The 25,666-nt window shown below is 55.5% G+C and overlaps 6 protein-coding genes across 6 annotated transcripts; 4 read left to right on the top strand and 2 right to left on the bottom strand.

Annotated features, from left to right (window-relative positions):
- Window positions 1–1,725: 1,725 nt before the first annotated feature.
- On the top strand, window positions 1,726–4,646 carry ISF_06596 (protein kinase Yak1; the record flags this gene model as incomplete). The annotated part of the gene is made up of 5 exons (XM_018850200.1): window positions 1,726–2,514; window positions 2,577–2,776; window positions 2,836–2,995; window positions 3,046–3,784; window positions 3,835–4,646. The coding sequence occupies 5 exons, from the start codon at window positions 1,726–1,728 to the stop codon at window positions 4,644–4,646; spliced, it is 2,700 nt and encodes an 899-aa protein (XP_018702688.1).
- A 1,103-nt stretch (window positions 4,647–5,749) lies between these two features.
- On the bottom strand, window positions 5,750–6,887 carry ISF_06595 (hypothetical protein; the record flags this gene model as incomplete). The annotated part of the gene is made up of 4 exons (XM_018850199.1): window positions 5,750–5,929; window positions 6,025–6,570; window positions 6,651–6,778; window positions 6,845–6,887. 4 exons carry the CDS (start codon window positions 6,885–6,887, stop codon window positions 5,750–5,752), a joined length of 897 nt encoding a protein of 298 aa, XP_018702687.1.
- Window positions 6,888–7,330: 443 nt separating this feature from the next.
- Window positions 7,331–9,669, top strand: ISF_06594 (pentatricopeptide repeat protein; the record flags this gene model as incomplete). Its single annotated transcript, XM_018850198.1, has 2 exons — window positions 7,331–7,735; window positions 7,804–9,669. The coding sequence occupies 2 exons, from the start codon at window positions 7,331–7,333 to the stop codon at window positions 9,667–9,669; spliced, it is 2,271 nt and encodes a 756-aa protein (XP_018702686.1).
- Window positions 9,670–12,288: 2,619 nt separating this feature from the next.
- Window positions 12,289–16,797, top strand: ISF_06593 (DNA-directed DNA polymerase, family B, pol2; the record flags this gene model as incomplete). Its single annotated transcript, XM_018850197.1, has 3 exons — window positions 12,289–12,583; window positions 12,635–12,738; window positions 12,808–16,797. The coding sequence occupies 3 exons, from the start codon at window positions 12,289–12,291 to the stop codon at window positions 16,795–16,797; spliced, it is 4,389 nt and encodes a 1,462-aa protein (XP_018702685.1).
- Window positions 16,798–18,143: 1,346 nt separating this feature from the next.
- On the bottom strand, window positions 18,144–22,315 carry ISF_06592 (MIF4-like, type 1/2/3; the record flags this gene model as incomplete). Its single annotated transcript, XM_018850196.1, has 2 exons — window positions 18,144–21,953; window positions 22,028–22,315. The coding sequence occupies 2 exons, from the start codon at window positions 22,313–22,315 to the stop codon at window positions 18,144–18,146; spliced, it is 4,098 nt and encodes a 1,365-aa protein (XP_018702684.1).
- A 2,482-nt stretch (window positions 22,316–24,797) lies between these two features.
- ISF_06591 (Dephospho-CoA kinase) lies at window positions 24,798–25,529 on the top strand (the record flags this gene model as incomplete). The annotated part of the gene is made up of 1 exon (XM_018850195.1): window positions 24,798–25,529. The coding sequence occupies one exon, from the start codon at window positions 24,798–24,800 to the stop codon at window positions 25,527–25,529; it is 732 nt and encodes a 243-aa protein (XP_018702683.1).
- Window positions 25,530–25,666: the final 137 nt, after the last annotated feature.

The raw sequence follows: 25,666 nt of genomic DNA, 5'->3' as shown, positions 1-25,666 counted from the left end.
AACCCAAGTCATGCTAATTCGTACTAGCAGGCCAGTTCCTTTCGCATGATCGCCGGGGGCTCAGGCGGATATATTGCGGGTTGAAGCATAGGCTGGCGACTCTGTCGGCAGCACGCTCTTGATACAATGAAAATGTTCTCTTCATGCTGCTGCTAATCATGGGAGTTTTTTAACAACTTGAGATGACACGTCGCCTTGGCTACTATTTGGAGCGCCAGCACGAGCTTGCAACATTCGCCGCTGAGCAACGTATGTGTATAACGGCTGTAGGGGCAAGGGTAATTCGTACAACGGCCCAGGTTCCGAATCAGTAGTTTCGATTGCAGATAGATATGTGCGCAATGAATCTGGAGAGTAGACGTGCAACTAATAATTAGCTCATGGATTTTCTAGGAGGTACGACGTCGCCCAGGACAGCAAGTTGCAGCAGAGGCACCCCCCTCTTCCTTGGCCCAGTCGTGATTGGGCAGCCATGAGGTGACAACACTGCCTACCATTAACCCGTAATGTCAATGTGTGGCAACAGACCATATTATGCCAGAATTTCTTTAATATAGACCTTTAACAGGCGATCTCAACAATGAATGTGCTCAAAGTGTCCTACATTTACAATGATCGGGTGCTCTAGAGACCTGGTTGGTTAACTCGGAAGCTATGTGAAGGATTTGGTGGCGGGGGACGAAGCGAAGGAGGAGGCAGGCAGCCTTCTCCGCCCAGCAAAGCAAGGCAACGAGGCTGGTTCAGTGGTCAAGGGTGCTGCCAACTGCCAGTAACACAGGATGGAGCATGCGCCCGCTAAACCTGATGCAGGCCACAACTACCTACGAGGTACCTACCTGCCGTCTGCCCAACCATGATTTGGAACGTGGCTGTGAAACGTCAGTGTGAAGGAAGAGAGAAGTGTGTAATTGAGTAACTCTGTTGAGGACAACTGGACATGCTTCGGACCGTGGCAATCGAGAGCGTTGTACCGTAAGCCACCCTCAGGTAACAGCCCCAGACAGGTCGCCGTCATCGTCCTCGAGGTAGGTACCTCCCTAGCAACGGCTGGCGGCCGCCAATCACATGTACCATGGCTCCATGCCCATCAGTCAGATCCAGCACCAAGCACCAAGCACCAAGCACCAAGCACCAAGCACCACCTTGGTTGGTACTAACGCTGCACCCACCGCCGCAGCTCACCAACACAACCAAACCCCACGCCGCCTTTTAAGTGACGCGCGCCATTATACAGCTTTCGCCCCCAGCTTCCTCGACTGCCGTCGCTCTCTCTGTCTTTGCCTTTCCCCAACTCCATCCCTCCCAGGCAGGCCCTTGCCGTCGGCTTTGTTTCCTTCTTCCCTCTCTCGCCGCTGCTCAAGCACCTCACAGCGCTTGCGCCGCACCATCCTTCCCGTCGGCCCTGATTAATTTTTTTCTTGCTTGCGTTTTTCCCGTCTGGGGGGACAGCAGCCTGTTGCTTGCTCTTGGCTTGGTGCGTGGCTTTACTGTCTGGCTGGCTGGGCTCAACAGGTCACACAACACACAACCATCGGACGCCCACACCACCACCGTCACCACCAACCACCAAACCCACGAATCGCTCATCGCCCATCACCCACAACACCCAGCAGAGAGCACCGCCAGATCGAATCCGCGAATGCTTCATTAACCGTCGGATCACGTTCCCCAACCGCTTCCGCCGCCGGCCCATTGCCTCCTCCCCCGCCCTCGAGAGCCTGAACAATGGACCCCAACTGGCAGCAGTATCATGACCCGGCCGGGGCTTCCTCGCGCCGTCACAATGGCACCACGCACATGTCTCCGCCTTCTGCTGCCCAGCAACAGCAGCAGCAGCACCCTCCGCCCGCCGGCTACGCTTACGACCAGTATCACCCTGGCGCCGCGCCTGTCCCCGCCGCTGTTGTTGCTGCCGCTGCTCCTGCCGTCCACCTCGGGAACCCCGTCGTCCCGCCCTTGGTCCCTGGCCAGCAGCCTCGCGACGGAAACGGCGATGTGGCTATGCGCGACGCCATCGACTCCCACGCCGGCATCAAGTATGCCATGAGGCCGCATCACCAGCCGCACATGTCTGGCGCTCGTGCCGCCGCCTTGCACTCGCCTCACGACCAGCCATCGGCAGCAGCCCAGCGCTACTCCCCGATGGAGACGCTCTCACCCACCTCGCCCTACGGTGCCGCCAAGCAGAGCCAATTCGCCGGCCCGCCCTCTCAGACGCAGTCTCCCGCCGGCGCCTCGGAATACCCTCAGAGCCCCTACTACGCTGGTCGTCCGCAAAACGCGCAACTGCCCCCCATGTCACCTTACGGCCCCGGTGGCGCTGATGGCTACCCCTCGGCGACGGTTGCTCATCTTGACGGCACTTTCAATTCCAAGTCGCCGCAACGGCCAAATGCCCCGACAGTCAAGCGGGTCCCCGAGTTTCGCAAGTTGCGCGCGGTCTCGGACCTCCAACCGAAGAACAATCGTCAGCCAGCCTTTCGACGCGCAAACCCAGAAGGTGGCTTCATCAGCGTATGTCTGAGAATACTCGGGCTCACCTCGACCGACCATGTCCGTACTAATTCTGTTTATAGCCTCTACAAGCGCTCACTGCCCATCTACCTGCGACTTATCGAATCTGCAATCCCAGCTTCAAATACGAGACGTCACGAAACCCTCGCAGAGTCTTGACCAAGCCTAGCAAAGGCGTCAAGAATGATGGGTATGACAATGAGGACAGCGATTACATTCTATATGTCAATGATATTTTAGGCTCCGAGGAAGCTGGCCACAAGTATGAATACCCCGTCGGCGCCTTCTCGTCATTTCCTAGCACCGCTAACCTTGTGGCAGGAACCGCTACCTCATTCTTGATGTCCTCGGCCAGGGAACGTTTGGGCAGGTTGTGAAATGTCAGAATCTCAAGACTCAAGAAGTCGTAGCTGTAAAGGTCATCAAGAACAGAACAGCCTATTTCAACCAGAGCATGATGGAAGTCTCGGTTCTGGATTTGGTATGTTGCTTCTCAGTTTGGTTAATTCGAGAAACTAATTGACCCGTCAGCTCAACACCAAACTCGACAAAAACGACGACCATCACCTTTTGCGGTTGAAGGATACTTTCATCCATCGCCAACATCTTTGCCTCGTTTTCGAACTTCTCAGCGTCAACTTGTACGAACTCATCAAGCAGAATCAATTCCGCGGTCTCAGCACGACCCTTGTCAGAGTCTTTGCCCAGCAGCTTCTCAACGGCTTGGCCCTCCTCAACAAGGCCCGACTCATCCATTGCGACTTGAAACCCGAAAATATCTTGCTTAAAAACTTGGAGAGCCCAATAATCAAAATCATCGATTTCGGCTCCGCATGCGACGAACGACAGACCGTCTATACATACATCCAATCGAGATTCTATCGTTGCCCCGAAGTCCTCCTTGGACTGCCATACTCGTCAGCTATTGACATATGGTCCTTGGGCTGCATCCTGGTCGAGCTTTTCCTCGGTTTGCCCTTGTTCCCTGGCTCCTCCGAATACAACCAGGTCTCGCGCATCGTGGAAATGCTCGGCAACCCTCCAATCTGGATGTTGGACATGGGCAAGCAGTCGGGTGACTTCTTCCAAAAGCGCCCAGATGAATATGGCCGTCCAACCTGGCAGCTGAAGAGCATGGAACAGTACGCTCGAGAGCGCAACACCAAGGAGCAGCCCAGCAAAAAGTACTTCCAAGCCAGCACACTCCCAGAGATTATCAAATCCTACCCGATGCCGAGAAAAAATATGAAGCAGAGCGAAATTGATCGAGGTTGGTTGTACAGTACTTCTAGCGACCCCACTTTGTGCTAACATGAATAGAAATGCAAAACCGGGTTGCCTTTATCGATTTTGTCCGAGGCTTGCTCAGTATAAACCCGCTTGAGCGATGGTCGCCGCAGCAGGCCAAGTTACACCCTTTCATTACACAGCAAAAGTTCACCGGTCCTTTCGTGCCGCCGATGAATTTGAAGTCTAGTTCTCTGAACAGATCGCCAGCACCGGGGACACACCAACAACAACAAGCCGAAGCTCTCAGCAAACAGCGTGCGCAGGCAGCTCAGGCACAAGCACAGGCGAGCTCGGCTGCGCAAGGACCAGCTTACGCCAACATGCCACCTGGCAACTATGCGCAAGCTAGCCATCAGCAAGCGCCGATGTACGGGAATAACCCAATGTACGCACCAGGACCGGCCACGCACGGAAATGTTGCTCCTGCGTATGCTCCGCAAGGGTCTCAGTACAACCCAATGGTCATTCAGCAGCCTCAACAACCTCAGCAGTTGGCCCCAGGGCCTTATAGCAATTCTCACCAACCAGGCATGTATCCGCAAGGAGGCATGCGGACCAACAGACAGCGCGCTTCGACCATGGAACAGCAGCAGAGCGGTATCCCCGCCGCTATCCAGCGTGTTGCCAGCCATCTGGACCCCACGCAGCCAATTCGTTTGCAACCAAGCCCTGCCTACTATCCTCCACCGGGCGAGATGATGCCTGGCACTGATAATGGGCCGCGGACTGGTCGCCGCGGCAGTCGTGCGCAGCAAGGGCGAAGCAACCGTGACTTTATCCGTAACCTCGAAGAAAGGACCCTAGAAGAGGGTTACACGGGTGGCCAGAACCCATGGCATTGAAAATTTGTTACGGATAGATGAAGGAAGTATGCACATCTTTGAATAAGACAGAACTGAACCTCGATCGCCTCGGACATTGAATCTTTGGATACAAGACGACAACTAGGTCAGATTGTCCAGGCTGGCACTCCCCGAAAATTGCGCTTCGTGAGTCTTCTCCAACAGCACCGTGGCGAATACATTCTCACAGCATGAAAACGAAAGGGCACCCCATGTCTTCGAGAGCACGACGAAAGCTCCGACCTTTTGATGCGCAGCTATATATGATGCGTGACGAGTCAGAAGGTTGCAACCGTCCATGATGCATGGACCGTCGCAATGCAGATAGGCAGCCAAGATTGGTCCAACGCGACTTTGCTGATTAACGGTGATGCGCGAGGATACCCACCAGTCTGGGTGATCCGGCTTTGGAACCCTGCAATTCTTGGAGCCTCTCCACCCACTGGTATCTTTTTTTATGTGGCAACTTGAAATATGTGGTTAAGACGGTTACGGAGGCATGTATTGGTTGGTTTATCATTGGGAGATTGGGAACGGTTATGGGCTGGATGCGCAGATCCAAGAGGTGGATTCACGACGGGATTGATGGCCAGAGAATACCTTTGTTTTCCGTTGGGTTTAAACTCATTTTCTTTTGTATTTCTATCAAAACATGCCGATGATCAGGCTTCTCATAGCGTATATAGCATACCTTTATCGCAATGGAGAGAGGGACAAGAATCGCTTCAAAAGAATGCTCTCCATGAAGTGTAGGATCCTAGGCATGACGGGCACGAGCCACGCCTTCGACCGGGTGTTGGTTGACTTTTTCACACATGTATTTGATCAGGCCTGTTCGTGCATCGCTCCTAACCAATCTTTTTTTCATATTTCTATAATCACAACGCCAATGCCCGGGGGATGGTGCCACAAGAGAAAACAAAACGCAATTTTAAAATACAAACAATCAAGTAAGTGCCTTGCGCCAACAAATATGAAGAACAAAACCAAGCAACAAATTACACGCATACACAAAAAAAAAACAATTCCCAAGGTTCACACCAAACCCAAACCCAAAGACAAAACACCTCGGTGGAGGAGGAAGTGGGAAGCATTTGATGCCCTTAGATGCGCCCGCCCCGACGACCGCCACGGCCACCGCGCTTCCCGGCGCCGATCCTGTCACTGAACAAGTCGCCGCCGCTTCTGTTGTTACCGGAGACGCTCTGCATCACGTCGCTGCTGGCGGCGGCGGGTTGGTAGCCGCCGACCTTGGGGTATACCTTGAGGATGCGACCGTCGGCCTATTGTAAAATTTTGTCAGCGTCTGTTCCCTGCAACAAAAAAAAGAGAGACCCGCCTCCTCCAGACAATCTCGCCCGGTAGAGAGGAAACGCACCGTCTTGTCGTTGAACGTCTCAATGACACGCTCCGCGCCCTCCTTGGACGCAAACACCATCTCCATCATCAGGAACGGCTGCGACTTGACGACTGCGCAGCGGATCATCTCGCCGCCGATCGGCGTCATGGCGCTCTCGACGTCCGCCGGCGTCGTGCCCGGCGCAAAGTTTTGCCCCATGACGGCGAACGGCCCCGCGATGCCGCGGATCGAGATCCCCTGCTGTTGCTGCTGCTGCTGCCGCGGCGCCGCCGACCGCACATTGACCTGACCGCGCGCAGCAGCGGCGCCCTTGCCGCCGCTGCCGCCGTCAATGTCCATGGCGTTGGAGGCGGCCGCTGCCAGCTTGGCCTGGCGCGCCACGGCCCGCTTGAACAGGTTCTGGCCGGGGAGCGTAACGCGCGCCCCGAGGGATGTAGAGGCCGCGGCGCTGCTGCTGCCGCCGCCGCCGCGGACCGTGTCGTGCAGGTCGTGCGTCCATTCTCCGTTCACGTTGCCGGCGGGCACGCTCGCCCGACGGCCCGAGGTGATGGCGCGCTGCGGGATCTATTCATCGTTCGGGCACGGCTCGGTCAGACAAAAGTTCGGAATCGCGAAAGCTGGGAGGGAGGGAGTGGTGGTGGTACCTTGCGGACGCCTACGCGACTGGCGAGGGACGGTCCGGCGGCGGCCTTGAGCTTGGACGGCGCGCTCTGGCGGCGGCCCTTGGAGAAGATTCGGCTGGCGAGTGCTTCATTTCTCTTTCGCTCGCGGCCTATATTTTTGTTATTCTCACATGTCAGCCGTCGACTTTGTAGGCGTAAGAGGACGTGAAACGTACCGTCCTGGATGATCTTGTCGAATTCCTTGGCAACGGGCGCCATGGTGAATAGCAAGGAGTTGCAAAAAAGACTGCGTAGCAGCAAATCAGGAGCGAAAAGCGAGGTTGAGCAATTGATGTGTTCCCGAGAAAAGGGTATGTCCCGTCTTTGCCCTGTATTTTTATTTTGTATTTTTCTCCCGGGCCTTTTTCGCTGTGATCGATGGTAAGCCAAAGCACAAGTTACTCTACTCGGCGGGTGGCGCGTGTTGTCCGTCACACAGCCTTATCTTATCGTACTCGAGAGTATAAAGGCGGGAGGAAAAAAGTACAACCAGGGGCGATTTTAGGCCTTCCACGTCGACGATCTGTTACTCACGGGCGTTACAACTTACTTTACGTCAAACCCGTCTTCTTTCGGCCGATTTTTACTTTTCGAGCCAAATTATTAACGACCCGACTTGACCGTCCATGCGCTCCCGGTAACGACCTTCCGAACGACCGCAAATGTCTGCTCGTGTGCTCGGCGTCGCGGCGTGCTTGCGCCGAGTTGCCCTGCCTGCGGCAGCGGCGCGCACATCACGAATTATACGTCCCGCAGGTTTCATCGCGGGACGCCGGTACGCCTCCGTGGGTGCGGCAACACCAGAAGCAGAGCCTGCGGCTGTCAAGACCAAGACGGGCCGGAAACCGTCGACCAGGGCCCTCGCGAAGCAACTCGAATTCATTACCGATCCCTGGGTCCTGGGAAAGTATATCGAGGACTTGCTTGCCAAGGACAAGTTTGACGATGCCCTGACTACGGTTGAGCTTGCAAGCAAGGACCTTGACACGGTAGTGTCCTGGAACCACCTCATTGACTACTCGCTGAAGCAGCAGCAAATAAAGAGGGCCATGACTACCTACAACAACGTATGCCTGCTAATTCCTGATCCTCAATGCCTTCTTTTGCTAACCGATTCTCTTTTCGCCAACCGCAGATGAAAAAGCGCGCCCAATTCCCCAACGCCCAAACCTACACCATCATGTTCCGCGGCCTCGCCAAGTCGAACCACCCCAAGAACGCCGTCGCCGAGGCTGTCAAGCTCTTCAACCAGCTCAAAAACGACCGCCGCCTGCAGCCCAACACGATCCACCTCAACGCCGTGCTCAGCGTCTGCGCGCGCGCCCACGACATTGACCAGCTCTTCCTCGTCGCCGGCGAGCTCGAGGAGCTGGGGCTCGCGCCGACCGCCGCCACCTACGGCGTCATCCTCACCGGCATGCGCCAGTACGTGTGGCGCGAGTACAACGACCTCGACAAGGATACCAAGAAGGCCAACGTTGACAAGATGATCGCCCGCGGCCAGCAGATCTGGGCTGAGGTGCTCGACAAGTGGCGCCGCGGCAAGCTGCGCCTCGATGAACCGCTCGTCTGCACCATGGGCCGTCTGCAGCTCCTCGCCACGGACCGCAAGGAGAAGCTCCGCGTCCTGGACCTCATCGAGCAGACCATGAATATCCCCAACTTGGTCGCTGCCAAAGGCGCGGCGAAGCCCTCTCCAGCCACCTCCTCACCGGAACCCTCGTCAGAGCGCCGCATGTCGAGAGACTACCGCCGCTTAGACGCCTTTGTTCAGCCCGGCCAGAACACGCTCGCCCTCATCCTCACCGCACTCCTCACCGGGCGGCAGGCCGGCGCCGCTCCGGCCTACTGGAACCTGCTCGTGCACGACGGCGGGCTGGTGCCCGACGACGACAACTGGCTGCGCATGATTGGCGTGCTCAAGTCATCCCGGTCGAGCGCGCAGGCCGCGCAGGTCCTCGACACGCTGCCCGCATCCGGCATCGCCGTCGCCGCGCGCTCCTTTGGCATCGCCATGGAGGCCTGCGTCCGCGACAATGTCAACCCGCACGTCATGACGCACGCCACGCGCATCCTGCGCACCATGCGCGCCCGCCTCGCCCCGGCGTCGCCCGACATGCACACCATGCGCCTCTACCTGCGCGTTGCACTCGTCAGCCACGCCGCCTTCCGCGGACGCGCCGGCACCGGCGACGAGGTCGGCGCCAAGGCCGCGTACGGCCGGCAAATCGCCACCGCCCTCGCCGAGCTCTGGCACCCCTACATCGGGCTCTACAACAAGTACTTCAAGAGCGGGGCTGCCGCCGCCACCTCACCCACCACCACCGATGCGGGCACCCTATACAACAACCAAAAGGAGGTCATCGCGCTCGGCCGCATGATGGTCGGCGCCTTCTCCAAGGTCGTCGAGGAGAAGATGCTGCCCGGCAACGACAACCGCGACATGATCATCGCCTCGGCCAAGATCAACAAGGGCGTCACCGCCTTCTTCGCCGGCCGGGAGCTGCGCGAGCCCAAGCTCAACCCCAAGGCGACGGCGGCCCGGAAGCGCGAGGCGGCGGCGACTTACGGAGGGGAGAGCAGCAGCAGCAGCAGCAGCAGCAGCAGCAGGTCCGTGTTCGACATTGACATGCCGGCACTCGACGACAAGGTCGACGAGGCCGGCATGCGCTCGCTCAAACTGCGGCAAGGCGGCGACTTTGTGTGGAACACGAGGAAGATGGGGACAAGGGCGCAGGAGAAGCGGACAGGCACCGGGAGCAGGGACGATGCCGACAAGCCGCTGATTGATCGATGGGTCTCCCCTTCCATTGGCAAGCTTCGGCCGGCAGAGCGGGAAGACGCGCCAACAGAGGTCTTCATCCCCATTAAGTCTGCTGCTGGGGACGTGACAACCGACGCGGGCGGTAAGCCTACAGACAAGGCAAAGGTGGCCACAACGGGCGGTACTGATCAAAGCGACCAATCTCTGTGGGCTACTCTTATGGCTCAGAAAAACTAGTCGTCATGAGAAAAAGTTGGTTGACTTGTCTGCAGTCTAACCCATGTATTAGTAGTATCACGCCATGTATAAACACATAAAGAAGCGTCTAATAAATGCACTTGTATATTAATCAATTCTGACCCCTGATTACCACGCCACAAAGCCCGATTATTGCTATAGCGACTACCTAAGGATATACCAAATAGTTCCTCCGTCGTCAACACCATGGACGGGGACGCTCAATACACAGCAACCTTCGGTCTCCCGGCGCCAGCATTGTCGCTGCTCACAGTGGACAATAGGCCATCTTCGTTGTCACTGTCTTCCGAGCGCTGGCGATATGACTGGATAAATCTCGAGTTGGACTCTTTGGATTCTACTGACACTTGGTCTTGCTCTCGAGGCTCAGCCTGATGATTACTGTCAGGAGACTGCTCCATTCGCCGAAATTTGCTCACAAGAGCAGCCACGGAAGGCGCTGAAGAGTTTCTTGCCCGGCTGGCCCTGCTTTCTGGCGTCGGGTCCTCCAAGGGCGGCCCGTGGCCAGCGATTTCGTTGGTTACAGAAGAGCTTTGATCGGGAGCTGGGTTATGCGATACAGCAGACGTGTTCTGTAAATCCTTTGAGCAGAAGCTTGAGCAGACGCTGGAGCAGACGCTATCGTCGCCAGCCAAAGGCGGGGAACTGGCAGCTTCGATATCTGCGGAAACAGGCATGTCTGGGCAGTTGAGATCGGTTGCCACATCAGCGCCATTAGACACGGGATTGTCGAGGTGGGAGATGCTCGTATTTTGGTTGTCATCGGCAGGTTGGTCGGCAGCTGCAACGGGCAGGCTCTCTGGCAATTCGGCAGTACTTGGCCGAGTGATTGCAGGAGACCCAGTATCAGATCCTGTAGATTCACCATTGTTCTCAGCTCCGCTGCAGTCAGCTTCGTACGCAGTGTCGACATGATCCTTGGGTGCTCCCGTGAGTGGCTTGGAGGGCTGTAGAGACTCGCCGTGGGAATTGAGAGTAGTCCAAAGCTCGCCGATAACTGGTCGAGGTTTAGAGGTGTCGACATAGACTGGCACCATACATCTAGCCTTAGCGATATTCTTGTCTCGAGCTGCAACCGAGCTTGTCGGAGAGGTTGAAGTAACGCATGTCTTGGTAGAATCTCCATATTTGGTATTGATATCGTTGACGGCCTTTTCAAGGCCACCAAGAAAAGTAGAGGATTTCTGAAAACCATCCAGGGCAAAATCAGGTAGAGCATCAAGCCGCGGGGGTGCGGAGGAGACAGAAGAAAGTAGGAGGCTCTCGTAGGGAATGGATGCAGAACGTTCAGGGATTGGTACGGGGAGTGAGTGGCGGTTTTGCGGTGCGTTTGGGACGAACAAGGGTTGAAAGACCGAAGATGTTGCAGCTGACGCGTTTGTGTTTGTGCCAGACTGGGCAGTGTTACGGGAATCAGCATCGGCCTCCTTGAGCATTTTCTCGCGTGAATATTTTCCTCTGATGCCCTGAACGAGCTCCCCGAGGCTCTTTCGACGGCGAAACTGGCGGACGGGAACTGTGATGGCTCTTGTTAGAGACTGTCAAGAGTATTCAAGTAGACAAGGCCAGGGGATGCTGCATACTTGGAGAAGCATCGTCTGCGGCGGCTAGTTCCAAGATGCCGTCATGACCATGGGGGTCAGCATGATCCTCACGATTGGAGTGAGTACCGAGTTCGGGATGAGGAGAGTGCAGGCTGCGAAACCATTTCCGGCCGTCATTGCTGGGGCGTGCAGGTCCCAAGCAGCCGGCAGCCGAATGAGAAGGACGTTGGCGAGCTTTCCATAGCCGCTAGCTAATAGTTGAGGTAGTAGACTCTGGCTGAAGCCGAGTCGACCGCTCGATGTCTTTCTTGTCCGAGGCATCGCCTTTGTCACGCTTTTTGAAAAAGACAGTCATGCCGGCGGATATATATGAAGGATTGAGATACTAGTAATGGGAGGGCGGGAGAGACGCAATGTTCTTAACCAAGGGACAGCTGACTTGACTGAAAGATGAAGGACGCAGATTCCGGCGGATGCCAGCTTCCAGGTGCAGGATGGTCAAGGTGGAGGGAGGTGGGAAAGCCGTATCGGGAGACTGCAGCTACAGCAACCAAGGGCGGTTCGAGATTCTAGATGCAGGCAGGTACTGACTGACTGACCGCAATTTGAGAGCAGGAAGCAAGCGAGCATGCAAGCAAGCAACAAGCTGTTGATGGATTGTTAGAAAGAACGCAATGTTCCGATTGGGCAGCCGCATGTCGGTTGTTGTAGAAAGTTGCGCTAGTCCCTACGTGGACTCTGCACTTAAGCTGCAGTGGGCCAGGTCGCGTCCTGCACCAACGCGACGCGTGCTAGCTGGGCTACAGGGAACAAGGAACGCGCCCCTTGAAAGTGGTTTCTATTACAGTGTCTCTCTGTGGTCAAGTCAGTGGTGGTGGTACACACCCGTCTACACCATCACCTCCATTGACAAGATTACATACCACTCACTCACTGACGGATTGGCTCTACTCTTCCACCCATCGCCCAGTCCCTCAATTAATCAATCATTTCTTGTTCCATGTTTGCATCTGCGTCCTTCCCCTAGAGGCTGCTCCAGCATTCCCAGCCCGCCATGTCCAAGGTCAACCACAGGGCCAAGCTCGCAGAGCTTAAGGCCCTCCGCAAGGCCGGCAAGAAGGCATTCGACAACTACCAAGTGGAAGATGTCAACTCCCTGTACGACGAAGTCGATGAAGACGGCTATAAAAAGATTGTCCGGGATCGCCTGAACCAGGACGATTTCGTTGTTGACGACAATGGCGAGGGGTATGCCGATGATGGTCGTGAAGACTGGGATCGCATCCGTCAATATGATTCAGAGAGCGACCTGGAAGATCTTCCGGCACGGGGCCGCCCAAGCAAAGCCGGTAAGCCTCGTACGCCTCCTCATTCCTAGCCCAATCGCTAAAGCATCCCAGGCAAAGCAAACCGCCAAGCAGAGCAAGCCAAGCGAGATGCCAACGACCGAAATATTAGCGAATACTTTGCCAAAAATGCGACCAAGCCGCAACAAAAACCAAAGGTGCGCCAGCGCAGTTTTGCTCACTCTGCACCTACCGCCAGCCAAAGGCTAACCTGCTGCAACGCTTAGATTGTCAAGACCGAGGATGACGAAGACTTCATGGCAAACCTTCTCGGCGAGGTTGACAGCAACATTCCCGCCCCCCTTCCAAGAATCTCAAAACAGGAGCGCTCAGGTGACCGCCGCAAGTCGAGAGCGCTTTCGCCTGCGCCGGAGCCGTCTGGCAAGAAGCAGAAGCGACTTGACACTAGACTCCTGTCGCCGCCATCTCCCCTCCCTCAGAGTGATGACGGATACATGCCACCTCTGGAAGACGATTCCATGCCTGCAAGCGACGTATTGATGAGCGACCCGGCCCCGTCGTCCCCTGCCGCCAAGGTAGCTCGGCGCAAAGCCCAATTGAAGCAAGAAATCAAGAAGGAAGATTCCGACGACGAGGACACCATGGAAGTCGCTCACGCCGCCGCTGTTACAACCACCTCGGTCAATTTGGCCAGTTCTCGCCCTATCAAGAAGCTGCGCAAAGAAGAGCACTACCCATCCCCAGCTAGCTCATCGCCCGTAAAGCCGGTTGATGACGTTGATTCCTCGTCCTGGAACAAATTGACAGAGAAGCTCAACGTCGTCAGCAACCCTTCAGAGACCCGCGGCGTGGGTAAGATTGACCACAAGGACACCGTTGAGGCTGATGGCAGCCTCAACTTTTTTTGGACTGATTACACTGAGGTCAACGGCAGTCTCTGTCTCTTCGGCAAAGTCCTAAACAAGAAAACAAAAGAACACGTAAGCTGCTTTGTCAAGGTTGACAACATTCTGAGAAAGCTTTACTTCCTGCCTCGTGAGCACCGCATTCGCGATGGCGAAGAGACCGACGAGACCGTTGAAATGATGGACGTTTACAACGAAGTCGATGAGATCATGACCAAAAAGAATGTTGGCATGTACAAGATCAAGGCCTGTACTCGGAAATACGCCTTTGAACTACCTGGCGTACCAAAAGAAGCACAGTACATGAAGCTTCTCTATCCCTATACCAAGCAACAAATCGATCCCAACGCCACCGGCCAGACCTTTTCTCATGTTTTCGGCTCCAACACAGCGCTGTTCGAGCAGTTTGTCCTTTGGAAGAACGTCATGGGCCCTTGCTGGCTCAAGATCGAAGACGCTGACTTTGGCGCGATCAAGAATGCTTCTCACTGCAAATTAGAGGTCCTGGCTGAGCATCCAAACATGCTATCAGTTGCGAGCGAGTCCGATAATCTTGATGCACCTCCTCTGACTCTAATGAGTGTCTCTCTACGCACTGCTTTCAATTCGAAGGAGAACAAGCAAGAAATCCTCGCCATCAGCGCCAGAATCTACGAAAAGGTGCTTCTCAGCGACACAACCCCGGCCGAGAAGTTGCCTTGCAGAACATTCACGGTCATTCGGCCTCACGGACAGAACTTCCCCCTGGGCTTTGAACAGCTTGCAAGGTCCCGTAATCGCGGCCTCATTGTCATGAAGAAGCAAGAATCAGATATCCTCAGCTTCTTCCTAGCTCAGATTGACGTTGCCGACCCTGACGTTATCCTCGGTCACCAGCTTGAAGGTGTTGACTATAGTGTTCTCTTGAATCGCTTACAAGAGAAGAAGACGCACCAGTGGTCGAGGCTCGGAAGATTCAGGAGGACCCAATGGCCGCAAGCAATGGCAAAGATGGGTGGTAGCGTTTTTGCCGAGCGTCAAATCATTGCAGGCCGACTTCTTTGCGATTTGGCGAACGAGGCAGGCAAATCGGCCATGTACAAGTGTCAGACTTGGAGCTTGACGGAGATGTGTAGCCTCTATCTGACTGGTGACAACCGTCGCCGCGATGTCGACAACGAGGCTGCGCTCAACAGCTGGGCCAAAGAAAAGCAAGGCCTCGTGGACTACATCACCCACATGGAGGCCGACACACATTATATTGCTGCTCTGGCCATTAGCGTCCAGATGCTACCGTTGACCAAGGTCTTGACCAATCTTGCTGGTAATTCTTGGGCGCGCACTCTGACAGGTACGCGAGCTGAAAGAAACGAGTACATTCTACTTCATGAATTCCATCGCAACAAATACATCTGCCCGGATAAGCAGACTTTCCGTGGTCGCCAGAAAGCTTCGGAGGAGAACGAGGAAGAAGCGGGAGAGGGCAAGAAAAAAGATAAATACAAGGGTGGCCTCGTCTTCGAGCCTGAAAAGGGTCTGTATGACAAGTTTGTCCTTGTCATGGACTTCAACTCTTTGTATCCCTCCATTATTCAGGAGTTCAACATCTGCTTCACGACAGTCGACCGCACTGCCCTGAGCGAGGACGAAGACGCTGTTCCCGAAGTCCCGAAAGAGCAGGAGCAGGGCATCCTCCCCAAGTTGATCTCCACGCTCGTTGGACGACGTCGCCAGGTCAAGAGTCTCATGAAGGACAAGAGCGCGACAGCGGAACAGCTCGCAACCTGGGATATCAAGCAGCTTGCCTTGAAGCTCACTGCCAACTCCATGTATGGCTGCTTGGGCTATACCAAGTCAAGATTCTACGCGCGCCCCCTCGCTGTTCTGACCACATTCAAAGGTCGTGAAATTCTCAGGAGCACCAAGGAGCTCGCAGAAAGCAAGTCCCTGCAAGTTATTTACGGTGATACTGACTCGGTCATGATCAACGCCAATGTAGACAGTGTCGCCGATGCTTTCAAGGTCGGCAATGAATTCAAAAAGGCCGTCAATGAGCAATACCGGCTTTTGGAAATCGACATTGACAATGTCTTCCGGCGCATTCTGCTACAAGCCAAGAAGAAGTATGCTGCCATCAATCTCGTTGAGAAGGATGGCAAATTCATTGAACAAATGGAAGTCAAGGGTCTGGATATGCGACGTCGTGAATTCTGCGCCCTGTCCAAAGAGATTTCCAAGCACCTTCTCGACGAGATCTTGTCCGGCGCCGATACTGAGGTTGCTGTTTCGCGAATTCACGAATATCTCAGGGATATTGCCACCAAGATGCGTGAGCAGACCATTCCTGCTGCCAAATACATCATCTTCACGCAGCTTGGTAAAGGCCCCAAGGAATACCCCAATGCCGACTCTATGCCCCAGGTCCAGGTCGCACTCCGCGATATTGCCCGTGGCAAGGTTGTTCGCAGGGGGGATGTCGTCTCGTATGTCATCACAGGAGATGGCAATAGCTCCGAGCCACCAGCCAAACGTGCTCGCGCGCCTGGTGACCTCAAAACAGACGCGACGCTGGTTCCCGACGTTGAGTGGTATCTTGGCAAGCAAATCTTCCCTCCCGTCGAGCGTCTTTGCGCCAACATTGTCGGCACCTCAACATCCCAGCTCGCAGAGCAGCTTGGGTTGGATGTGCGTAGATATAGCTCTCTGCAGACTCAGCAAAACAGCGCCAGTGACGACCTCGAAATCCACCCTCTCGAGTCTCAGATTCCTGACGAGGTCCGTTTTGCGGACTGTACACGACTCTCACTTCGCTGCCGCAAGTGCAAGTCCTCGACACCATTCGAGGGCCTGGCGGCAGCTCCAGATCGCGTTTCAGCCTCTGGCGTCGTCTGCGGCGCCTGCAACGCCATCATCCCCAACATCTCCATTGTGGCACAAGTCGAACATGCCATTCGTGTTCAGAGTACTCGTTATTATGAGGGCTGGCTGGTCTGCGATGACTCACAATGTGGAAACCGCACGCGCCAGATGAGCGTCTACGGCACGCGCTGCCTTGGGCCCAAAGGCCTGGCAAGGGATTGCCTCGGCCGCATGCGCTACGAGTACACAGAGAAGGCCATCTACAACCAGCTTGTGTACTTTGTCAGCCTCTGGGACGTGGATCGCGCCCGCAATCGCGTCTCGGCCGCCGACTGCGCGCTGTCCAGCCAAGACCGCGAAAAGGTTCTCGCTCTCGCCGAGCACAACCGCGTGCGCTTCAGCACCGTCAAAGGCGTCGTGGACCGCTACCTCGACAAGTGCGGCCGCCAGTGGGTAGCCATGGACTCGCTGTTTGCGCGTCTGGGTTTCAACAAGCTCCTCGCCGTGTCATGATGGAAAGGAAAAGAAGGCTTTAGTGGCATGTGTATTTTGTTTGTTTTCGTATCTGCATATGGGCGGGGCGTTTGCAAGGACCGGGAGGCAAGGTATTCGAGTCTGTTGGACAGCTGGTTTTCTTTTTGGAATTGAATTGTTGTTTTTGCGCTCTGTCGGAAGACGCTGTTGGTTCAGTTACAGCCTGTTCTTCTGTATGTTCTTGGGCTGTCTCTTTTTGTTAGTACGACATGTCATCCTGGATCATCTATAGGCATTCATTAAGATAGCATTTATATTCACTGCATTATTTACATTTACAGCCTTGGTTTCATCAGACCACCATTCTCCTTGATAGTTTTGCACTTATTTAGATTGCACGTTTACACGAGTTACACGTACGTTCGTTCCTCTACGGCTGCACACGGCACAAAGAAGTTCATGTGAGCCAATCGTTCGTCAAGGAATCACGTCATAATGGGAGCAGCAACACGTTCACAAGCAGCATCATCAAGTCTGAACAAAATGTATAAATTTTTCTTTCTCCACTACTGCTACTTCTGTTTCTGCAATTAGATGGATGGTGTACAATAAAAACAGCTTACGGCAAGAAAGCGCCCTCAATCGGCAAGTCATTGGTGCCAAGAAATAAACAAGCATGTGCCAGCGGGGAGCAGCATCTTGAATCCTCGCGCACGGCAGGACAGCAAAGGAGACGACTTTGATCCTATATGGAACGAGAAGAAATAATAAAAAAGAGTAATAAAAAATGAAACCCAACCCCCACGAGTAAAGGGTCTCAAAAAAACAAACTTTTGGTCTTCCTCCTCGAAAGGCCCTTCTTCAGTTCATTTCCTCTGCATGAAGCCAAGGCGTCGTACGTCGCGCATTAACCGTTATGCAGCCAAATTCGTTCGTTCCTGGACATGACAACAAAGACTCCCAATCATTGACCTCGTGTCCAAGAATTCGGCTTCATCAAGAGTGGCCGGCCATTGGTGCAAATAGACTTCGTTCAAGACCAACTGCTCCTAGAGAGGAAAAAACAAAGATCCATTGGGTGCGAAGCGCACCGATAGGTCGGTAATTTCGAACAGGTATCAACACATTGGTGAAGAAATAACAGCGTTCCCCTTTTGGTCCCGGACAGTGCTCCCTCGTCTAGGAGAAGGCGTGTGCCAATATTTGGCTCATATGTTCTATTGGGCGAGGGTATCGTAGATGAAGTGCGGTCGAATGAAATCTTTCAAAAAGAGAAAAAGAATAATGCAGTTGTGGGAATGGGAAAATCAGATGAACAAAGTCCCGCCAAGTCTATCACCCGAAATGCAAGACACCGAGAATGAAAGAAACAGAAAAATGATTACTTATTCGCTCTCTTTCTTGTCACTGTCGGGGACAGCTTTTGACAGGGCCGGGGAAGCAGCGGCGGATGGCGGGGAGGCAGGGTTCTCAGAATCCATATTGGCCAAGAGACTGAAGGTGTTGGAGTTCTCGCGAGTGGGAGGCGTGCCGGCGCGGGAGGACATCGCAGAGTCCTCGCCACGGCCCAGAGAGCCACCAGGGCCCATGCGACGACCACTGTTGCTGCGAGAGGAGAACATCGAGGTGGGACCAAGCGTGACATTCGAGCTCGCAGTTCTGTTGATGGAGCCCTTGAGGCGTCTCAAGTCATCCATGCCAACCTGGTTGCTAGTCTGCTGGTTATAGCCAGCGGAGAAGGTGCGAACATCACCACGGCCGACAGGAGGACGGCCGCCGCCACGCTGGTTGCTTCTGGCAGTCTCTTGGGCTTTCGCAGCCTGAGCAGCTTCAGCCTCGGCACGGATCTCATCAAGCGTCTTGGGGGCGGCAAGACCGCGAGACTTGGCTCTCCAGCCAACCTTGCGCAGGTCAACAATGTCCATAAGCAAGAACTTGATACGGCTAGGAAGCTCAGGAAGATCGATCATGGTCTGGATGCGAGCAAAGTAGGCATCCATCATGGGACGGCCCTTCTCAGTCTCGTCAAGGTTGAAGCCAATGGTTCTCAGCAGCTTGCAGAGCGACTCGACCTCGGCCTCGTCAGGAATGCCCTTGTAGTCAACAAGCTTGTGCACACACTCATGCATGATACGTTCCGTAAGCATACCGAGCTTGTAAAGTTCACCAATGAACTGAACAAGACCGAGACCACGACGCTTGGCAGCAGCAGCCACGTAGTACTCATCGGACATGAGCTCCGCCTCACCATTCTTCTTGGCTTCGGCGTCTTCCTTCTTCTCCTCCTTGGGGGCCTCGGGCAAGTTGACAGACCAACCGCGCTCGAAGTCTTCCTGGCATCTGTTGAGAAGATACTTGCGGAAGAGGTTGCCACCACTAACAATATTGCCATTCTTGTCCTTGATTCTCTCATCACGGACCTCGGGGCTCATGGTCTCAAGCATGCGCTTGCAAAACTTGGCATACATGGAAGCCCAGTGGGATTCGTCAGTAGCCTTCTCAAAGGTGAGCTGAATGACCTGGCGAAGAGTGCGGCCGTCGGACTCATCCTTGGACTGTGAGGCAATTTCGAGGATTTGGTCGGCAATTCTGTCGAACTTTTCGGGGGTCATCTTGTTGAGAGCAGCCTTGACCTTTCTCTGGACCATCTCCGGATCAAGGTATCCAGCGTTCGCGGCAGAATTGGCAACAGCGCTCTTGCCAACGCTGGTGGGCTTCCAGCCAGTGGCGGAGACGGAAATAGGCTTAACCTCCTGGCCGGCAGTGAGAGGCATGGTCTTAGCAGCCTGGGCTTCGTTACGCCGGCTGCCGCGAGTCTGGCGACTGCTCTGGCGAGGAGAGTTGGGGCCAGCACCGCGCTGAGAACTTGAGCGCACCATGCCGCCAGGGCCAGGGAAAGGAGCGCCAGGGCGCTGGAAAGAGTTCATGGGGGGCATGCTGCCCGGCTTGCCAGGAAGAACTCCGCCGGGCATACCACCACGGCCGGGGGGTGCATTGAAGGGACCGCCAGGGAAGCTGGAACCGCCACGGGAAGGCTGTCTAGGGTTACCAGACGCGGGGGTGCGGGCAGAGGAGCGGTTGTTGCCATCGCCGTCACCGATGAGGGACTTGACTTGCTGATGAAACTCGATAGAGGGCTGCTCGGTGAAGACCTTTTGGAATTGCAAAAGGAACCCGGCGTCATATCTGAACGTCTTGCCCTTCTTCGTGACAGCAGCATTCAGAGCAGGGTTAGGCGAGTTGATGCCAGGTGGGTAGAGATTTTGCTCGATGACCTGCAGGAAGCGGGCAGACTTGAGGGACTGCATGGCAGGAGTAGGCTGAGGCGGCTCAACGGGCTTAGTGTTAAGAGGTGCAAGGTTAAGCGCCGCGGGCTTGGCAGCGCGCTTCTCGGAATGCTTGTTCTCGCTAGTCTTGTCACCCTCGATCTTCATGTCGGCAAGCTTATCAGTGACCGAGTCGACGTTGCCGTCAGCGCCGCCGGAGCGAGCCTTGGCGAGGGCTTCGGCAACGGACATGGTCTTGCCGGAGTTCTCAGCCTCATTGCGCTTACGCTCGCGCTCCTCTTCAAGGCGTTCCATCTCACGCTCTTGCTCTCGCAGCTTGCGGTCTTCCTCTTCGGCGTTGACCTTGCGGTTCGACTCCTCGTTCTTCTTAGCTTCGGCCTTTTCAGCCTCTCTGCGCTGGCGATGCTCCTCTTCCTCCTTTTCGCGGCGGGCATCAGCCTCTTCCATTTCACGAATCATGCGTTCCATTTCATCCTCATCAGGGTCGTCACTCTTGGCAGCCTCGGCGGCCTTGGGCTCCTCCTTGACAACGGGTTCGGGCTTGGGAGCCTCAGCGACTTTAGGAGTGGGAGCATCCGTCTTGGCAGTGACAGGCTCATCAGCAGCAGCGGACTGCTGTGTGGCGCGCTTAATCTTCTCCTTAAGCTCATCCTGAATTTCCTTGGCGGTTTTCGGGGTGGCCTGGCTGTCGGTGCGTCCGTGGGAAGGAGTGCTAGGCTTCACGGGAGGCGGTGTAGGAGTCGAAGCGACGACGGGCGGTGTTCGGGCGTGCTGGGGAGCAGGAGATGCCGGTGCTTTGAAAGAAGATGTGTCCACAACCTCACCAGCGAGGTTCTTGATCTGGATAGCAGCGCTCTTGCGGGGCATGACAAAAGTGTTGGCGCCCTTGGCGGCATTAGCACCTTGAGCCTGGGTAGAGGATACAACAACGGGTTGATTAGGTTGACTAGCGCTGGAAGGACGCTCTGGCTGAGAGGGACTCCGGGACATGCTAGTGCTTTGCTGATGGAAAGCAGGAGGGTACTGCTGGCCATAGCCGGTGTTACCCTGGGGAGGGCCAGCCATGTACGGGGGAACATTGTTGTAGCCATAGCCCATGTTCATAGGATGGCCGTAGCGCTCGTGTTGCGGAGGCGGATAGCCGTAGTTCTGATGTTTCATAGTTAGCAGTCGTTCAAAACCTCCATTTTCTGGAGACAGGTCAAATGAGTTGGAGTCGGGATGATTAAGGAGGGCACTGTGGTTTGACTTTGGTTGAATCTCAGAGTTGGTCAGGCCACCAGCAAGCTTTGAAGGCAAAATGTGCATGCGAGGCTGTCTCTGATCCGACTGCTCAGAAATGTCGCTGAGCTGGGGCGGATTGATGTAGCCGGCATGGTACTTGACCGTAGAGCCTGGTTGACGTCGCAAATCTGATAAAACCTTGTCTTGCTCACGGCGTTGGGGGTACTTTTTGTGCGATTTTGAAAAAACTCGGGGAAAGGGGTACTGTACTTGTTGCTGCTGAGGAGCCATAGGCGGCGGGTAGTGGTACTGAGGAGGCGTCTGCATGTGACCGTGCATGTTGGCGGGAGGCATGTTCGGGGTGTTGGGCATGGAGGAGACTGGGGCAGGGCTGCGGTTAGGCTGGTGAGGCGAGTTAGGGTAGGGCATGCCGCGACCCTGAGGCTGGAAAGCAGGAGGCATGCCACGACCCTGGCCGTTGCGGAACTGGTTGTTAGGGGGGTAGCCCAACTGGTTGTTGTAGTTGTTATGATGGTTGTTGTAGCCACGACCGCGACCGCCCTGGTAGTTGCCTCGGTTGCTATCGCCGTGGAGAGAGTTCGTCGACTCACGTCGGAAGTGAGCGCCCGGCTGGGTGGGAATAGCGTTGGGATTGGGAGGCACAGAGCCCTGTCTCATGTGGCGCTGAATGGCAGGATTAGCTGGGGTTCTAGGGCAGAGGACGCGGGAAGACCGTGGTGGAAAGAGAGTGTACTAACCTCGCCATCGCTGCCCAGGCTGCCAAAGGTCATCTGGCCGCCAGCCTGCATGGAAGGCGGGCGACCGCCGCTGGCCGAAGGCTGTGGGATAGGAGAGGGCGAGTGTGCGGGAGAAGGCACACGACCGGCGTTGCTTCCTGACGGGATAGGAATGGGAGCGGCGTTTCCAGACTGAGGGGTGCTGTGAGCGACGGAAGGGGAATCAAAGCCAAACTGGATGTTGGACTTGTTTCCCATGGGCACGGGAGGACCGCCATTTGCGACGGTGTTTGGGGCGTTGGCCGCCATGGTGTATCTCTTGGAGAGATTCGAGCCGTTGATTGCGACCTTGGGAGCCACGGACAACGGCGGGAGGTGGAATGCGCGTCGGCTGACTGGCTGTTTACGGGAACAGGCAAGGCAGCAAAAGTTGCATTCTTCGGTGGCAAAGCCGGAGAAGAAGAGGCCACCACAGTGAAGGGTGGAAACTTGACGCGAGGTAGGGTCGTCAAGGAAGATGTAGACTTTGGCGTAGTAACCGGAAGGACGGGTGCTGAAGCCGAAGTCGCAAGGGGTATTCCTGTCGAGGGTCGCTTTGAGGTAAGCGACTGTTGACGAGGATTACCGAGGTGATGGGTGTGCTTTTGAGAAAAAAAAGTCGGTTGGGGTCGAAGACCTGGAACGGCGACCGAAGGGAAAGAGCGAAAATAAATAGTTTCTTGGGGGGCAAACGAAAGAAAAATAAGTTTGCGCCGAAAAGAGACTATATTAAGATGCCAAAGTATAGGCGAGCCGAAGGAAAGTATATCGAAACACGCTACTGTATTATCGAAAGGAAAATACGGTCGAGGTCAGAAGAGAGTTTTCGGTCGGGCTCGTCGGTCGGGTGGAAGGACAGCGACAGGCGAGATGGGCGAGAGACTTCTTGTCGTGGGAGAAGACAAGAGAAAAAAAACGCCGTGGATCTTGCTGTGTGGCGAACAGGACTGCGAGATGGGAGGTGTCTCGAGTAGCTTCTGGTACTGCAGACTCAGAAGAAGGAATCCAATGCCCTGGTGATGAAGGGTAAGGGATGTAGGTCTGGGGAAAAGGGAGGTATTTCCACCGGACCACCTTGTTGTTTGGGGGGATTGGAAGTGGTGAAGGTTTGGAGAGAGGGAGTCGCGCAGAAAATTTTGGGCGAGCGAGATGATTAAGGGTGGGTGCGGGTGCGGGAAAGGTGGTGTGGTGTGCGCTGGTTGCTAGGAAGGTACCGGCTAGCCACACCAGACAGCACACAATCTTTTCGTACCGGGACTAGGTTCCTACTTTGCAGGCAGGTTTGGGTTTGGAAGGAAGGGCCACTTTTACCACTTTCGCACTGGACTGGCGACGCCCCCTTGCCTTGCCTTGTCATTTGTCGCTGGCTCTTACCTTGGCCGCCTTTTTTTTTTTTTCCTCTTTGGCTGTTCACGCCACACTTGCGCCACACTAGAATTGAACAATGCTAATGTGTCAATACCTACATTTTTACAGGCTGGCCTACAGGCGACACTTGTTAGGTATGTATGTACCTAGCAAATGACTGAGACTGATCAATCCTACCTTAACTAGGCACCAGCACAAGTGCGTACTGACAAGGTGCGCGAGGAAGGACAAGAATGTTTTGCCATATTCTACCGCCCAACTAGCAACAGCGACAACTTCAATACACCCCATGCACCACTGCCACCATCTTCCAATTTTTCCCATTTACTTTGGGCACCACCCCCTTTATCCCCTAGGTACCCGCTAGCCTAATTTCCGCGTTACGGGTACTTCCCCGCGCTGGCGCCACCCAGCACAGGTCCTCGCGTGTTAGGTACTTGCATTGCCAGACCTTGTGAATCGAACGTTGGCGCTGTGATGCCGGCGACAGATGAAGAAGAAGACAACTGGGAAGAACATATCGAAGAAATATCCAATACTAGCCAACCCATGTCCGTAGTGTCGCCTCTATTCCGGCCTCCGACATGTGATCGCTGTGCGCCGAGCAAGACAAGGCATGCGCTACATCCCCCGCCGAAAAAAGGTAAGAAGGAAAAAAAGCCCAGAAGGATGGTTAAATCAAAATCAGTAGGACAAATCGCTGCGTCATCCCACGTCCCAGTCTACTCAGCCACGCGCGATCCTCTCACGCACCAGACGCGTGAGGCTCGTGTCATACACCTGTGAGTCACTGCGCACGCACGGCATGATATAAGCCCCAAAACTACCTGACGGATACGGATGCCTATAGAAATTTGAAATCGTCCAATGGTTGCTGCCCAACCCCATTCGAGCTTGCTTCGTCTATTTTTTGTCCTGCCTGCATGGCCACGATCTGTTTCATCCAGGCCGGAGTTATGGATTCATTCGTAGCAGCTGTCGCTTACTAGCTGGGGCCACTACAGGTCAATGTATAGTCTACTTAATAGACATGCAAATCTGTTCATTGAATCCTACCATCTTCAAAGCCAGTTCCTATTTCCTGTGTTTAAATTGGCGCTGGCATCATCATGCCTTGGTTTAAATGCGCCCACCTCGGCTAGCTGTGGGGGCGGGACAGACCTTGGTCTAACTGATAAGTGGCGCCAGATTTCTGTGTTGAAAGACGAGCTCTCACGGTCATTCCCGACAATTCACCAGCAGTTTGCTAAACCAGCCAGAGATCACGAGATCGTCTACCGACGACCAATCGATCGTCCCCTCGCGAACGGCCGCCGTATCGACGAATCCGCACCATCCCATACTACCCAGCCCAACTCCCGCCCCGCGCGACGCCATAGCCGAGATGCTCCTCATCGGCTTGACCGGGTCCATCGCGACGGGCAAGTCGACCGTTTCATCACTACTATCCTCCCCGCCGCACAACATCCCCATCATCGACGCCGACCTGCTCGCGCGGCAGGTCGTCGAGCCCGGGACGCCCGGCTACGCCGCCATCGTGCGACACTTCGCCGCGACCACGCGGCGCGTGTTCGGCGAGACCGAGGCGCTGCGCCGCGACCGCGCCGCGCTCAACGCCATCGTGCATCCGGCCGTGCGCCGCGCCATGTTCCGCGCCGTGCTCGCGTGCTACCTGCGCGGCTGCTGGGCCGTCGCGCTCGACGTGCCGCTGCTGTTCGAGGGCGGCCTCGACCGCTTCTGCGGCGTCACCGTGGTCGTCGCCGTCCGCGACCCCGAGGTGCAGCTGCGCCGCCTCGCCGCGCGCGACCCGCACCTGAGCCGCGAGGACGCCGAGAACCGCGTGCGCAGCCAGGGCGACGTTCGGGAGAAGGCGGCCCGCTGCGAGGCCCGCGGCGACGGCCGCGGCGTCGTGCTCTGGAACGACGGCTCGCGCGAGGAGCTCGCGGCCAGCGTGCACGAGGCCCTCGCGAAGCTCAAGGCGCAGAACCCCCCGTGGTGGTCCTGGACGCTGCTGGGGGTTCCGCCGCTGGCCGCGCTCGTGGCTGCGTACAGGATCTGGCAGAACGGCCGCATCAATCGGCAGTGGCACGAGAGCAAACGGACGAGCAAGTTGTAACTGGGGGAGGGGAGAACAGCGTGAGGCACATGTACCATTTGAGCGAGTTTTGATTCAGCGTTAGGTTTTGCTTTTTACATATGGTGGGTTGGTAATTCGACAGTTTTCAATGCAACCATTGTCAATAAAATGCATGA

This window comes from Cordyceps fumosorosea (assembly GCF_001636725.1).
Source record: "Cordyceps fumosorosea ARSEF 2679 chromosome Unknown scaffold_17, whole genome shotgun sequence".
Taxonomy (NCBI): domain Eukaryota; kingdom Fungi; phylum Ascomycota; class Sordariomycetes; order Hypocreales; family Cordycipitaceae; genus Cordyceps; species Cordyceps fumosorosea.
The sequence above is the reverse complement of the archived record's forward strand: the minus strand, read 5'-3'. Positions and strand labels throughout refer to the sequence as shown.